General features: G+C 53.1%; 2 protein-coding genes across 2 annotated transcripts; both read right to left on the reverse strand.

The window, feature by feature from the left end:
• Positions 1–1,297: 1,297 nt before the first annotated feature.
• AMDHD2 (amidohydrolase domain containing 2) lies at positions 1,298–13,056 on the reverse strand. The gene is made up of 12 exons (XM_015564049.1): positions 13,002–13,056; positions 12,616–12,691; positions 12,380–12,516; positions 12,161–12,300; positions 4,068–4,122; positions 3,687–3,899; positions 3,512–3,600; positions 3,289–3,433; positions 3,108–3,215; positions 2,876–2,944; positions 1,919–2,020; positions 1,298–1,530 (listed from the first exon to the last, which is right to left on the reverse strand). The coding sequence occupies exons 1-12, from the start codon at positions 13,054–13,056 to the stop codon at positions 1,442–1,444; spliced, it is 1,278 nt and encodes a 425-aa protein (XP_015419535.1). The 3' UTR covers positions 1,298–1,441.
• On the reverse strand, positions 12,819–13,803 carry ATP6V0C (ATPase, H+ transporting, lysosomal 16kDa, V0 subunit c; the record flags this gene model as incomplete). The annotated part of the gene is made up of 2 exons (XM_006763888.2): positions 12,819–13,390; positions 13,538–13,803. Coding segments are annotated over 2 exons (471 nt in total), but the record flags the coding sequence as incomplete, so codon positions are not given.
• Positions 13,804–15,120: the final 1,317 nt, after the last annotated feature.

Consider the following 15,120-nt stretch of genomic DNA (forward strand, 5'->3'; position numbering starts at 1 on the left):
AGCGTTGTTTTTTTTTTTTAGTTTTATTCATTTCAAACGGGCCGGATCCGGCCCGCGGGACGTAGTTTGCCCACGGCTGCACTAATACTGTGCATTGTGGGGCAGCTCCCTTTGCCTGAGTGCTCTTTCTTCCCAGCCGTGCTGGCTCCTGTCATCTCTGGTGTCACCTGGCTGGCCACCATCTCAACCAGTCCCTCCACGGCTCTCCACCCAGAGAGCGGACAGGTCTAAGGAAGGCTCCCGCGGTTGGCTAGGCCAGGCCAAGTGCTGGCCCGATGCCCACCAGCTCTGGGGCTCAGTGCCCCAGATGACCAACAGGACAGCCCTTTGGATTTTCGGCAGCGAATGGAGCAAGTGAATACCCATAATCATGAACGAGGCCCAGTACCAGGAAAGTGCCAACAGCCGCTGCTCAGCTGCTAACCTATTAGCCGGGCTCATCTGCTCTCTCCCAAGGACCTTTGCCAGGGAGAGGAGACTCGGAGGTGGGGTCCTGCAGGGCACAGGACATTGGTGACCACAAACTGCCCACCAACACCAGACAGGGTTACCTACAGCTGTACAAACACGAGTACAGGATGGCTCCTGGAGCCCTCTTGGGAGTTGGGTTGTTCAGAAAAGATCCCAAAAGATTCAGAGCCTGGATGATCTTGTGGGGGCTGGTCCAGTCAGGCAGGCCAGGGAGCAGTGGCCACGGTCAGCTCAGGGGTCCTCCAACCACTGCCTCCTGAAATCAGAGCTCGGCAACCTGGGGTCCGGAGGCCAGTGTGGATCCCTCTGAAGGTCAGAGAGGAGTGCTGGGTGATGTGCAGAGAGCGAGACCGCAGGACACCCACACACCTACCTCCCAAACCTCTGTAGTGCCCCCTTGAGAGCACAAACTAAGACATTCCTTGCCCATATTCTTCAGGTCTCTAAGACCAATGCTCTCCTGTTTAAAATTCCAAGATGTACCCTTTCCCTCAGCCCCACAACAGGCAAACTTCTGAAGCTGTCCCCATTCACTGTCCCCCAGCCTCTTCCTGCCAGTTTTCAGCTTTTCAACCTATAGCCTGTGGCTTCCCCCTCCCGCCCCTCCATTCATTTCCAAATGACACACCTGCCTGCAAGTCTGCAGGCCTCACACACACCCTTCTAACAGACCCGTGACGCCTCCTTGCAAGGCTGGGCTGAGCTGGAGTCCATCCACTCCCAATCCTAAGCCACAACCCCAACCCCCAGCCTCAGGAGGGCCACCAGGGTGACAGTGGAAACAGCAAGAAGCCTGCTTTGAAGCAAAACTCAGAGACCAGGCAAGTCCCTTTGGGGTAGATGGTTTATCCAAGCCAGTCGCCTCCAGGGCTAAGGTCATTCACCTGGGGCAGGGTTCCCATTCACTCCTCGGAGACCAGCTCCTCAGCAGCCCAGTATTGTCAGGGTCCTTTCCAGCTGTGGTCCCAGGTCACTGCCTGGCCTCCTCCGCCTGCCACACCAACTCGCCTGAGATGTAGGTGGCCTGAACGTGGAGGGAGTCGTCGAGCACCACGAAGTCTGGGTCAAAGGTGGACTGTGAGCAGGAGGCAGGGGTGGGGCTGCCCCTCCTACCCCAGCCCAAGGCGGGTGGGAAAGCCAAAGCCTGGGAGACAACCTGTGCAGGAGAGGATACTCTGACCGAGCACAGACTGAAGGAGGCCCTGGAACTGAGACTCTGGCAGTGGGAGGAAGGAATAAGGGACCAGGAAGCCCCCTGCCCAAGCTAGTCTCAGATGTCAGAAGCCTGGCCCGCTGGGGGAGTGGGGCCAGGCTGAGGCTGGTGCTGGGTGAGGCTGCCTGGACGTTGGGGAGATTCTACCCTTCTGCCCACCCTGTCCCTGACCCAGGCCTCCCAAGAACTCCTGAATCTTCAGGCTGCCCAGGCCACCCCACCTTGGACCCTGACCTGCATCAGCTCCAAAGTCCAGGGTTCCCTTGAGCTTCTCCAGTCCCAGTAGCTGGGCGGGGTGCAGTGACGCAGCCTCCAGGGCCGACTCCACACTGCAGCCTGCTCAGGAGACACACTGGGTGACCATCCTCACCCCGCCCCCACAGCCCTGGAGCTCCAAGTCCTAGGGTTGGGAGGACATATCCCAGGACTCTGCAGCAGGTCGACAAGACCCCCCAGTCTCATCCCTCGCAGCCACTCACCCATCCCAACCCTGTGGGGACCCTCCTTCTGGGTCCCAGGGAGAGCACCCCCACAAGAAAGCAGTACCCTGGGCATCCATGAGGCCACCTAGGACTTGGTGCTCTGCCCCTACCAAGAAGTCAAATAACCAAACCCAATTTCCTCCGCCTCCTGCATCACTCCCAGGCCAGGCCACAGCTGTCTCCTGCCTCCCAGCCTGTCTCCTTGCTGCTCTAAACAGCATCTTGGACCCTGGTGACCCTCAGCTCCCAGATGACACCCTACCCAGGTGTTGTGAAGAGCCCCATGGGGCCTGGCCAACCACAACCTCTGCCAGATAACCCCGACCCACCTCCCCCAGAACACACAGCCCGACCCTGGAGCCTGGATTGCTGCCTTGGCCCCCTCCACCTCATCACAGCTCTGTACCTGCTAAGTCCTGCAATCCCATAGGCCCCGAACCAATGCCCTGCTCTCATGTGGGGCAAAGTCTTGGGTGCCCTGGCTTGGGTGCCTGTCACCCTGGGTTCCAGCTCTTTGCTTGCTTGTCCTCCTCTCCCCCTCCCTATGGGTGGGACCTTACCAACTTACAAATGCCCATCCCTAAGGAGCCCCACTCCTGTCATGTCCCACTAGACATGACAGACAGGGATGTCCAGCTTCTCTCAGATGCAACCTCCACCCCCAACATGCACACACACACACACACACACACACACCAGCCTCGCTGACCTGTGGCCTGCAGGAAATGCCGAATGCAGACGTCCATCGGAGCTATGCTGCCACTCAGTGTCTTGGTGCCTTGAGAGCAGAGAGGGCAGGCTCTGGGGGGTGGAGGGCAAGGGCCACCAGGCACACTGGATGGGGTGTGGGTCGGCCGGGGACACCTAGGTTCTTGCATCCCACCAGAGGGGCTGAGGGGCTCTTCTAATGTGGGCAGCCAGTGGGGACCATGGTCACTCACCTGCCACATAGGCCGTCAGCCCATCCACTTCCACCTCCTGTTGCCCTAGCGTGTGTCGGCCATTGCCCAAGCCCAGGGCAGGGACAGCGTCGGTGACTAACACCAGCCCTGGGGATGAAGAGGCCTCAAGAGCTGCCCCACATGGTCCTCCTACCTGCCCCCACCCTGCCCAGCCGCTCACCCTGGGGATGGGCCCGGTGGGCAATGCGCAGGGCTGCGGGGTTGGTGTGTATGCCATCGGAGATCATTCCGTAGAAGATGTGGCGCCCGGGGGGCAGCCGGTCACTCGTCAGGAGCCCCACGATGCCAGGGTCCCGGTGGTGGAACTGGCAGGGCCAGGATGGAGAAGCTGAGCGACAGCAGGAGCCCCCAGCCCACCCACCGGGAGCCGGGGCAGCACTCACAGGCAGCATGGCGTTGAAGAGGTGGGTGATGAAGGTAGCGCCGCTCAGCACGGCTTCCTCTGCAACCTGCAGGTCAGCCACGGAGTGCCCTGCACAGGCACCTGCACTCAGATTCTGCCACCAGCCCAGGAGCCCCAGGCTGCCTTCCCCCTCGGGTGGGGACATACCCCCTCACCTAGGGACACACAGATGCCCCGAGCCGTCAGTGCCCGGATCACCTCATGGCTACGGCCCAACTCAGGAGCCAGCGTCACAATGCGAACGTTGTCCAGGGACCCGTAGGTGGCCAGAACATCGTGGAAGGCATTGGCCTCAAAAGAGCGCAGGTAGGCCTCGGGGTGTGCACCCCGCTTCTCCCGGCTGATAAATGGGCCCTCCAGGTGCACACCTGGTAGGAGGGAGTGGATGGCTCCAGCAGGCCTCTCACCCTGCAGCCCCTGCCCCTCTCACCTGCCCACCCTCCCACCCCATTTGGGCATCTGGAAGAGTAGGGGCTGCCAACAGGTCCCATAGGAACCTCCCAGGGTGGGGGCGAGGAGAGGGGTCAGCCACTCACCGAGGACCCCTGCCCCATGGGGGCCACCACTCTTCACAGGGATCTGAGGAAGGACCTGGGGGGAACCAGCTGTTAAAGCCCTGCCCCCAATGGCCCAGCACCAACGTTACAGCCCAGCCAAGGTCACAGTTCCGAGCCTAGTCTAGTGCTCACTGGCCTTCCATCAGGTATTAGAAGATGGTCAAAGGCCTCCAACCATGGTCAGGGAAAGCATGGCGCTCAGAACCAGCAGGGCAGTCAGCGGCACCAAGAATGACAGGCCTGGGATGTAAGACTGGCCTGCCTATGAGAACCAGGAGGCGAGGAGACCCCCAGGCAAGGGTCAGGTGCATGGTCCTCGAGATGGTCCAAGGGATGGTCCAGGCAGCATGCCCAAGGGTTTGGACCCAGACAGGGTGATGGGCCTGGCATCCCTAAGGCCAGAGGCAGAAGGAGTATGTGCAATCCAGGCAGAGCAAGGGGCAAAAGCAGGGTTTCAGGCACTGACAGGACGGCCATCCTGTGCCTAGAGCTGGACACAGTTGTGAGGGTCACTTGTGTGTGACAGGTGCTCACACAATGTAGTGATCCTGGAGGTGGGTGGGCAGGCAGGCGTCCCAGCCCACATCTCCCTCCTTCAAGGTGGGGAAGGAGCCCAGAGGATACTGTCAAGTCCCTGGGTGAGCCTGGGACATAGGACAGAGATATTTAAGAGCCTTAAACCTGGTGTGACAGAGAGGACAGGAGAAGGGTATGCTGACCCTGCTTGGAGCCCAACAAGTGGATGCTGGGCAGATGTGGGCAGCCATGCACTGTGGGGAAAGGAAGGAAACAGGGCCCCAAAGCCCCAATGGGCTCAGGCCGGCAACACCTGGTGCCTTGAGAAGTGGGGGGACAAACAGCAGGAGCCTCCTTAAAGACCAGCTGGATCCCCGAGTATGCCCTGCCAAGAGCCTAGAGAAGTAAACCACACAAGTGGATAGAAGCAGAAAATGGGGCAATTAAAATGAAATGTATATGATTTTGGAGAGAGGGAGGGAGGGAGGGAAGGAGAGAGAATGAGAAAAACATTGATTTGTTGTTCCACTTATTTAGACACTCATTCGTTGATTCTTGTATGTGCCCTGACCAGGGATTGAACCTGCAACCTTGACACACTGGGACAATGCTCTAACCAACTGAGCTACCTGGCCAGGGCCTGAAGTTTATATATATATCCCCAAGGATATTTTTCCATTGATTTTTAGAGAATGGAAGGGAGGGGGAAGACAGAGAGAAACATCATGATGTGTGAGTCACACATTGATTGGTTGCCTCCCGAATGCACCCCAACCAGGGCCAGGGATCAAGCCTGCAACCAAAGTACACATGCCTTGCCCAGAATCGAATTTGGGACCCTTCGGTCTGCGGGCCGATGCTTTATCCACTGAACCAAACCGGCTAGGGCTGAAGTATATATTTTATTGATTTCAGAGAGGAAGGGAAAGGGAGAGATAGAAACATCAATGATGCGAGAAACACATTGATTGGCTGCCTCCTGCATGCCCCACACCAGGGACCGAGCCTGCGACCCAGGCATGTGCCCCTGACCGGAATCAAACCCGGGACCCTTCAGGCCATAGGCCGACGCTCTATCCACTGAGCCAAACCGGATAGGGCTGAAGTTTATATTTTTAATGCTCCCTGAATGTCACCGGTCAGGATTGTTCTCTCTGAACAGAACAAGATTCTTCTCTGGGGATTTGACCAGCTCAGGAGGAAGGACTCAGGGATCTCAACCTAAGGGTGCTCTCAGGAACACCCCCTGGTGCTCCGGTGGCTAGCTGAGAACTGCTCTCAATCAGAATAGATGACCAAGGCCTACCAGCTTGAGGAAGCCTCTGAAAGGACACACCTGGTCGGGAGCAAACACCCAAGGAAAGGAGAACAAGCAAGAGAGGTCTCATACCCATGAAATAAGAATGGGATGTGAGCTCTGGCCGGTGTGTCTCAGTTTGTTGGAGCGTCCTGCAATGCACCAGGCAGCTGCTGGTTCAATTCCCGGTCAGGGCACATGCCTGGGTTGTGGGCTCAATCCCCAGTAGAGAGTGTGCAAGAGGCAGGCAATCAAGGTTATGCTGTCACACTGATGTTTCTCTCTTCTCCCTTCCTCTCTCTAAAAATCAATAAACTGCCCTAGCCAGCTTGGCTCAGTGGATAAAGCATCAGCCTGCGGACTGAAGGGTCCCAGGTTCGATTCCAGCCAAGGGCACATGCCTGGGCTGCGGGCTCTATCTCCAGCAGGAGGCATGCAGGAGGCAGATGATCAATGATTCTCATCATTGATGTTTCTATCTCTCTCTCCTTCTCCCTTTGTCTCTGAAATCAATAAAGATTTTTTTTTTTAAAAAGCCGTTATATTAATAAATAAATAAAAATCAATAAACTATTCTTAAAACAAAACAAACAATAACAAAAAGAATGGGATGTTAGAAAAAAAGAACATTACGGGGGGAAAGCAAGCACTTGCACATTAAAGTGCCCAAAATATGTAATAAATGTCACTATATAATGGAACCAGAGTTACCATGCCAGAGCAACTCCCTTGCACATCTTATATCTTACATTTTTGAAATATCAAAACAGGGCAAAATAAACCATCTGGACTGGGCTTAAGTAACATTGTATCCCAAAGAACTGTTTGCAAAGATAACAAGAAAGCAGTTATTATGACTACTACACTGAAAATTAAAAAGATTGTTTAGAATTAACATCACTATTTCCCTGGCCGGTGTGACTCAATGGTTGGAGCGTTGTCCCATACACTAAAAGGTGACAAGTTTGATTCCCGATTAAGGCACATACCCGGGTTGTGGGGTCAATCCCATCAGGAGGCAACCAATGGATGTTTCTCTCTCACATCAATGTCTCTCTCCTCTCTCACTCTCTCAAAAAATAATATTTAATATTATTATTTAATTATAAAAGCATTAACATCAACTGTTATATTATCCACACCAATAAAAATGCCTTCCTGCCGAAGCCGGTTTGGCTCAGTGGATGGAGCGTCGGCCTGCGGACTGAAAGGTCCCGGGTTCGATTCCGGTCAAGGGCATGTACCTTGGTTGCGGGCACATCCCCAGTAGGAGAAAATAAATCAATGAAAACTTGCTTTGTATTGATAAATATTTTTTAACACCTTACAGTTAAATGTAATATGCTAATAATGTTATTCACACCAAAGCTCTTTGGATCTCTCAAATTTCATCAATAATCCACTTATTTATGCATTCATTGATTCTTTTAAATATATATATATATATTTATTTATTTCAGAGAGGAAGGGAAAGGGAGAGAGAGAAACATCAATGATGAGAGAGAATCATTGACTGGCTGCCTCCTACACACCCCTTACTGGGGATTGAGCCTGGACACGTGCCCTGACCAGGGAACAAACCTGCAACCCTTAGGTGCACGGGACAATGCCCAAATCACTGAGCTACACTGGCCAGGGCCTTGGTTGATTCTTGTACATGCCCTGAATGGAACCCACCACAACGGTGGTGTATCGGGATGGCACTCTAACCAACTGAGCTATATTGGCCAGGGCTGCCTCTCACTTTAAAAGGCCTTTTTATTTTTAGGTTAACAAAAATATGCACTAAAGCAAAAAAAAAAAAGAAGAAGAAGAAGAAGAAAAGAAAAAGAAGAGAAGAACTGGAAGATAAAAAAAGCTAAGAGAATATTCAGAAAACAGTCAACGAGGAAGAAAGGAGAGAATAGGAGAGTCGCCATCCAGGAGGCCCAACAGCACAATAACTCCCAGAAGGAAAAGACAGAGAAATGTGGAGAAAAATCATCAAAGAAATAATTCAAGAAAAGAAAAAAAACAAAACAAAAAAACACACACACAACAAAACCACAACAAACAAACAAATAAACAAAAAAACCCAAAACAGGACTTCCAGACTGACAGGGCCCAACAAAGGCCAGCAAAATAGACGAGCTCCCCCAAGTCCCCAAAATGTCACCCTGAGGCTTTATTTTTCATTTTTATTTATTTATTTGCTTTTTAAAATATATTTTTATTGATTTCACAGAGGAAGGAAGAGGGATAGAGAGATGGAAACATCAATGATGAGAGAGAGTCACTGATCAGCTGCCTCCTGCATGTCCCCTTTTGGGGATCAGGCCCACAACCCAGGCATGTGCCCTTGCCCAGAATCAAACCTGGGACCCTTCAGTCCACAGGCCGACGCTCTATCCACTGAGCCAAAGTGGCTCGGGCGTCACCCTGAGACTTTAGAACCCAGGGACAAAGGGGAGATTCCATGTTTCCAGAGGGAAGAAACAGGTCACACACAAAGGATCAGGGGTCAGATGGTTTCCAAGTTTTCATTAGCTACTCTGGAAGTTAAATGCCTTTAAAATTCCAGAGAAAAATGACTCCTCAATTAGAATTCTAACTTAGCCAAGCCATCAATCCAGAGACAACGTTTTGGACTACTGAGATCTCAAAACCTTTACATCTTACGACCCCTCTCTCCGAAAGTCACTGGAGGATGTGCTCCACCAAACAAAAGTGTAAACCAGCAGAGAGGAAGACACAGGATACAGAAAGATCCAGCAGAAAGCGGACAGAGGACCCCCTCCGAGTGAGGGTCAGGGGACTCCCAGGACAGCTTGACCAGGTAAGGCCAGCAGCCAGTGCTGGAAAAGAAGGTCCCAAGGCTTCCACAAAACGACGAAACAGATGGAATCCTTAGTCTGTCTAAATATCCCAAAAGAGGAAAGAGACAACTGGCAGAAAGCCTGGAATTAAGTCAGCAGATAAACTATGCAGCCCTGGCCCATGTGGCTGTTGATTGGAGCATCATCCCCTACACCAGGGGTGGGCAAACTTTTTGACGCGAGGGCCACAATGGGCTCTTAAACTGGACCGGAGGGCCGGAACAAAAGCATGGATGGAGTATTTGTGTGAACTAATATAAATTCAAAGTAAACATCATTACATAAAAGGGTACCGTCTTTTTTTTCAATAGTTTTATTCATTTCAAACAGGTCGGATCCGGCCCGCGGGCCGTAGTTTGCTCACGGCTGCCCTACAACCAAAAGGTTGCTGGTTTGATCCCCGTCAGGGCACAGGCCTGGGGTTCGGCCGTGCAGGAGGTAGTTGATTGATGCTCCATTGTCACAATGATGTTTCTCTTTCTCCCTTTCCTTTCCTCTCTCTCTAAAACTCAATTTAAAAAAATATTTTAAGCCAAAACCGGTTTGGCTTGTAGCCCTGGCTGGTGTTCTCAGTGGTTAGTGTCAGTCCTGAGCACCAAAGGGTCTTGGGTTGGATTCCCAGTCAAGGGCACATACCTGGATTGCAGGCCATTCCCAGTCCTGGTCAGCATGCAGGAGGCACCCAATCAATAAGTCTCTCACACTGATGTTTCTCTTTCTTTCTCTCTGCCCTCCCCTTCCTTTGCTCTCTCCCTTCCACTCTATCTAAAAGCAATGGAAAATCCTCAGGTGAGGATTTTTTTTTAAATGTAAATGAGCTACAAGTCCTTTTTACACAGTCCCAGTGACTAATCTAACAAAAATTGCAAGAAACTATTTGGGGAGGATAAGAAGCGAAAGAGCTAAAAGAGGCCAAAGAGAGCCAATCATCTTTCCTGATGGGAAGCCAATAATACCGCTCTAAACTGAAAAGTCAAGCAGGAGTACCAGCATAGTTTTTAGAGATATAAGGGTAAATTCCAAAGGGTCAACTGAGTTGAAAGTGACTGCCCCATTAAAAAATATATAAAAAATAAAGAAAGTGACTGTCCCTCAGTGAGAAGTGAGGGGGCAAAGGGCTACTATTTTTCCTAATAAGCCATGTAAGTTATAACATATATAAGTTCACTAAAGATGAAAGAAAAGACAATGGATGAGTTTTTCCAGAACAGACTTTTAAGAGGGAAAGCGAGAGCATTAAGTAGAGAGAACAGAATAAAAAACAGTCTAGAGGTGAAGGGAATGAGGCACCGACAAGGGAGGGAAAAGTGGGAGAGGTCAGAGTGTAGAAGATGCAGGGGCCAGAAGCCATGGCCTGGCTGCCCCTGAGGAGGTACCTGATCTTGTCTCAGAGAAGCAGAGAACAGTGCAAGCCAACCTTCCTCCTGGAAGGACAGAAAAGGGCAAGACTGGAGGACACCCCCAGAAAAAGAGCAGGTAGTCTCAATGGACCAGAGCACAATGACAAAACCTGGATAACTCTGACAAAGAGGCAATCTAGTTCTGCTCAGTATGAATGGGCCATGGAAGAAGGGGGGGTGGATGGGAGTAGGGGTAGGGGAGACAGCCAAGTGAGCAGTCCTGTAGTTTCTAAGATGATACCTGTGTTAACATTTTTATGTTCAAAGCCTTCAACAATTTCCACTATAAATCAGTTTATCCTCTGCTTCCCAAGGTCTTTATCCTGTGAGGGTTTAAGGGGGTTGGTGAGTGCTGGGAAGAAAATAAGAGTCTTCCCAGAAGCTCCTTCTCCTAAGGAAAAAGATCTCACAGTTTGTATCATGAAGGGCCAATGTACTGCACAGGTAGATGGGGAAGGATGTGAACCAGCTGGTGCGGCAGACATAGAAAGGCAGGGGGCTGGGGGTGAGGGGTGGGGTGGGCAGAAGAGCAACGGCCTGGAATCGCTGGAACGTACCTGGGCAGAGCAAATGCTTGGCAGGTAGGGAGAGAAGGTTTGGGAAGGTGGTGTTTATCCTGCAGATAAGAGCGGAGCAGGAGCGTGAGTGTGGTGCTGAGCCCTGTACACTCTTCAGGAGACTAGGATAACAGTCACTAAGCCTCACTGGTGGGGACTGGGAAGGGGGAAGACAAAGAACAAAGAAGTAGGAGGGAGAGCATGTTCCAGGATTCCAGGTTCGGTAAATCATAGGATGATGACCAGGAGAGCAAGCACGGAATCAGGTGCCAGTCTGTGGCAGGAAGATGAGTTTGGTTTTTAACATCCGATTCTGTGATGGGAGAGCTGTGATAAATTTCCAGAACGATGCCCATAGCTGACATTTAGCTAGTGCTTAATATGTACCAAGCACAGTGCTGGGCACCCAACAACTCTAAAGGATGAATGTCATTATTATTCTCACTTTAGGTTTGAGGAAACAGAGGCTCAGAAGGAGTAAGGAGTCTCCCAAGTCTCCCAGCTGACAGATGATAGAAGTCAGGAGCCCACCTCCACCTCGCACAGCTCCTGGCTCTGGTGCTATCTCCACACTCCCAGGAGGGAACCCCACAGAGGGCAACGCAATCAGTGATTCTGGAATGGATCCTGTACTGGAAGAAAAAATACTACAAAATTGGAACAAAGATGGTAGTTTAAAAGATAACAATTTCCTAAACTCAATAACTCTATTATGCCTACACAACAGAATACCCATGCTTTTAAGAAATAGTTAAGAAGAGGCACAACCTATACAACCTACTCTCAAACACCTCAGGAAAAAAAGAACATACACACAGAGAATGAGACCAAATAATTAAATGTGGCAAAGAGTAAAGTGAAGAAGCTGCATGAAAAGTAAAATTTCTTAAAGGAAAAAGGACACCTGACACCTGAACAGCAGGACTTGCAGGTCAGAAGTAAAGTGGGAGGGTGTGGGTGTAGGCCATTGCAGCAGAGAAAGGCTGGAGTACAATGGAGCTTCTCTCTGGAAGGTTACCACACACCATATACCACAGGCAGGTTAGCCAGGGAAAGGCCTGAGAAGGGGCCAAGGATGTGGCAATGGGAAAGTCCCCATGGCCTTGATCCAGGAGGCAGATTCTGGAACCTGGAAGTAGCCAGAGTACAGAGTGGGAAAGGCATGTGGCAGGTGAAGGTGCTGAGGCAGCAAATGTGGAGGCCTGTGGGGACAGCCGCAGCAGACAGACCGGAAATGACAGCGGGCCCAGGGCAGCAGGCAGAGGGACACCTGAATTTGAGAACGACCAGGGGACAGGACCCTGAAGGACCAGATGGAGGAAGGTCAGCAGGTCAGGTCAGACCCAAGTGCCCAGGGGCATTGTGGGGAGAGGAGATGGTATCTGAAAATTAAGGAGCTGGCTACCTCTGGGGCCCCCTTTGCTTGAGGCCGGGCGCCTGACCTCACCTTGTGATAAACCTCTGGTGGCGAGGTGACTAAGGTGGGACAGAAAGAGGTGACTCCGTGCGACAGGATCCTCTGGGCTACCAGGGCTACTCCCGGACCCACATCCTCTGTGGCCTGCGAGAAGTCAACGCCAAATCCACCTGTGGTCGCAGAAGAGAGGAGGTCGCACGGCGCTCCGAGCTCCGCCCCTGGGTCTCCACCCCCAGGCCCCGACCGCACCGTTGATCTGCACGTCAATGAAGCCGGGCGCCAGGATGCAGCCCCCGCAGTCCCGCTGCTGGTCGGCTACGAGCCGCTCCTCAAAGAAGAGCTTCTCTGGGTCCAGAATGCGGCCCTCGCGCACCCACAGATCCTCCCTGCGGAGAGGGGTGGGGCTCGTGTCGCCGACCCAGCACCCTGCACCCAACCCGTGTCCACCATGGCCAGGCCCTGCGCCCGCCGGCCCCACGCCCCACCTGAGCAGCCTTCTGCCCCGCAGGATGCGAAAAAAATCAGCTGGGGGAGCCGGAGCGGGGCCCCACCCACATGACCCTCAGCTGACTACAGCGCGCGCCACGTGACCAGCGTGCTCACGTGACCGCGCACCCTATGGCGCTCTGACGCCGCGGCTCAGCAGCCCGCCCCTCCCCCTGGGCCCACACAAGCACACACACAGATGTCCAGTCACATCCGAGAATTTTATTGGACACGGCTCTGGGCCTCGCAGGCCCAGCTCATGGCCCCGCAGCTAGGGCTGGAGGACAGTGGTTCCATACAAAAGATCTCAGGGCACACGGTAACCCCACAAAGCGACACTCTAAAGATTATTATAGTTGGGAGACTGTAGGGCTGCTCCACAGACGTGCGAACAGGTCAAATCTGGGGCAACAGACAATGGGCACTAGGACACTGCGCATTTACAAGACCAACTACTTGGGGGTAGAGGGGGGCAGCTGCCCCGTGCATGTGTATCAGGCTGTTCATTCTGGAATGAGGAGGGGGTGGTCTTTACATCATATCCTGTGGCTGGTGGGCTTTGAGAGGAGCTACTTTGTGGAGAGGATGAGGGCGACGATGAGACCGTAGAGACCCAGCACCTCTGCGAAAATGAGGATCAAGATCATGCCCACGAATAGTCGGGGCTGCTGGGCAGTGCCCCGCACACCGGCGTCACCCACAATGCCAATGGCAAAGCCCGCTGCCAGCCCACTGAGGCCCACACTCAGACCAGCACCCAGTTGGAGGAAACTCCTGGGGAAGAGAACACAGAATAGACATTAGCTGCCTGTTGGGGAAGATGGTAGGCACAGGCCACTAGCCCACTCCCCAGCCCTCCAGCCCTATGCAGTGGCCTGAATCAGGGCAGGGCAGGTGTGGTGGGAGGAACCCAGCACTCACCTGTAGAGACTGATTCCTTCATTCAGGGAGTTGGCGATAAGGACTGCCACCACCAGGCCATAGATGGCAATAATGCCAGCCATGACCACTGGGATAATGGACTTCATGATCAGCTCTGGTCGCATAACAGACATGGCCGCGATGCCAGTGCCACTCTTGGCGGTACCATAGGCGGCACCCAAGGCTGTTGGGAGGAGGCAAAGTGAGCCCAGGCATCTGGAGCCAGAACCTTGGTGGTAGCTCTGACCCAGCTGAGGGCCACCCCATTATCACAGGGAACAATGAAGGTGCCAGGGGCAGGAGGTGACCCTCAGGGGAAATGGTCACAGCCAAGCACTCAAGAAACACAGGTAACTGTTCCTTTCTTCTGCCAGAGGTCCTTATGGCTGGGTGGCTTATCTGGGCTCCTGCTCTGCTGGGAAACCCCCACCTGTGCTCAGCACTCCCCAATCCTGCTGTACAGCTCCCATGCTCCCAAGGAGTTCAGCTCAGCTGCCCCGACCTAACAGGTGGAGCTGTAACAGGCTGCAGCAGGCACACAGAGACACAGGCAACTGGGCCCCTGTCTTGCTGGAGATTCTGGACACATTTTGTCCCACCTAGAGTCCCAGGCACTCAGGTCACAGAGGGCCTGGAAAAGCATGCAAAGATTGCATACTGGCAGCACAGATGTTAGGCCAGGGTCAGTCTGTTGGCCCTAGGGCTATGCTGGAAGAGCCCCAGGACACACAGGGTCTGACCACTGGTCAGGGAAAGCAATCTGGTAAGTCCTGTTCTCTCAGGCCAGAGTTTCCTGGACTCCCCACCCTGCTCTGGGACACAATGCTAGGAGAGGTGGTGCCTGTGCTGATGGGATGAGCACACCCTCAACCACACAGCAGGCCTAGAACCTTAAGTTTGGGGAGGATCCTCTCTCAATAACCAGAGGAGCAAGGGCAAGCCAAGGAGAAGACAGGGCACAGGAAGACAGGAGGGCGTGGAGCCATCACCCAGCCCAACCTTGAAGCCTCGGCAGATCTCCCCGAAGCCTAGCCTCTGCCCAAGGCCTCCAGTAATGGGGGTGGGGCTCTAGGAAGGCCTGTCTCCTCTTCTGCTGCCCTCCTCTCTCCCTAGAGTATGCTGCCTTCCTGAAAGTTCCCCTCTTCTGGCTTGGAAGTCTAGAGTAACTTTTGACAAGAATAGAGAGCCACAGCGGGTCAAGGCAGCTCTTCTGACTCAGTCACCTGCTCTCCAGGGTTCCACTGGAGTTCTTGAGCAGAGGACATGGGTTGGAGATGGAAGGGACCAAGACAATCCTGGCCATTCCTCTGCACATTGTTCACCTATGTGGGCCACAAGGTACCTACTCTGCTCATTACTGAGCAGGGGAGAGCTCAGAAGGTCGCTGCCTTCCTAGGACTCTAAGCTTGGGGAGGAGACAGATATAGCACCTCCACGCACAATGCCATGTTCCAGGAGAGTGGGGAGGAGGATAGTGATGGGGTCTGGGAAAGGGCTTCGTAGAGGTAACATCTGAGTGGAGGGGTGACGATGAGCAGGAATATTCCAAACAGCCTGAATGGAGATGCTAACTAAGACAGTGC

Source organism: Myotis davidii, unplaced genomic scaffold (genome assembly GCF_000327345.1).
Source record: "Myotis davidii unplaced genomic scaffold, ASM32734v1 scaffold599, whole genome shotgun sequence".
In the NCBI taxonomy this organism is placed as follows: Eukaryota; Metazoa; Chordata; class Mammalia; order Chiroptera; family Vespertilionidae; genus Myotis; species Myotis davidii.

Bases quoted from the DNA above. Each gene is read 5' to 3' on its own strand.
- AMDHD2 (XM_015564049.1), bottom strand. From the start codon at position 13,056: ATGCGCAGTGTCCTAGTGCCCATTGTCTGTTGCCCCAGATTTGACCTG. The intron at 3,601-3,686 runs GTGAGGGGGTAT...GTGCCTGTGCAG, and splicing joins GGGCATCTGTGTGTCCCTAG to GGCACTCCGTGGCTGACCTG. The intron at 2,021-2,875 runs GTCAGCGAGGCT...TCTCCTGAGCAG, and splicing joins GCATTTCCTGCAGGCCACAG to GCTGCAGTGTGGAGTCGGCC.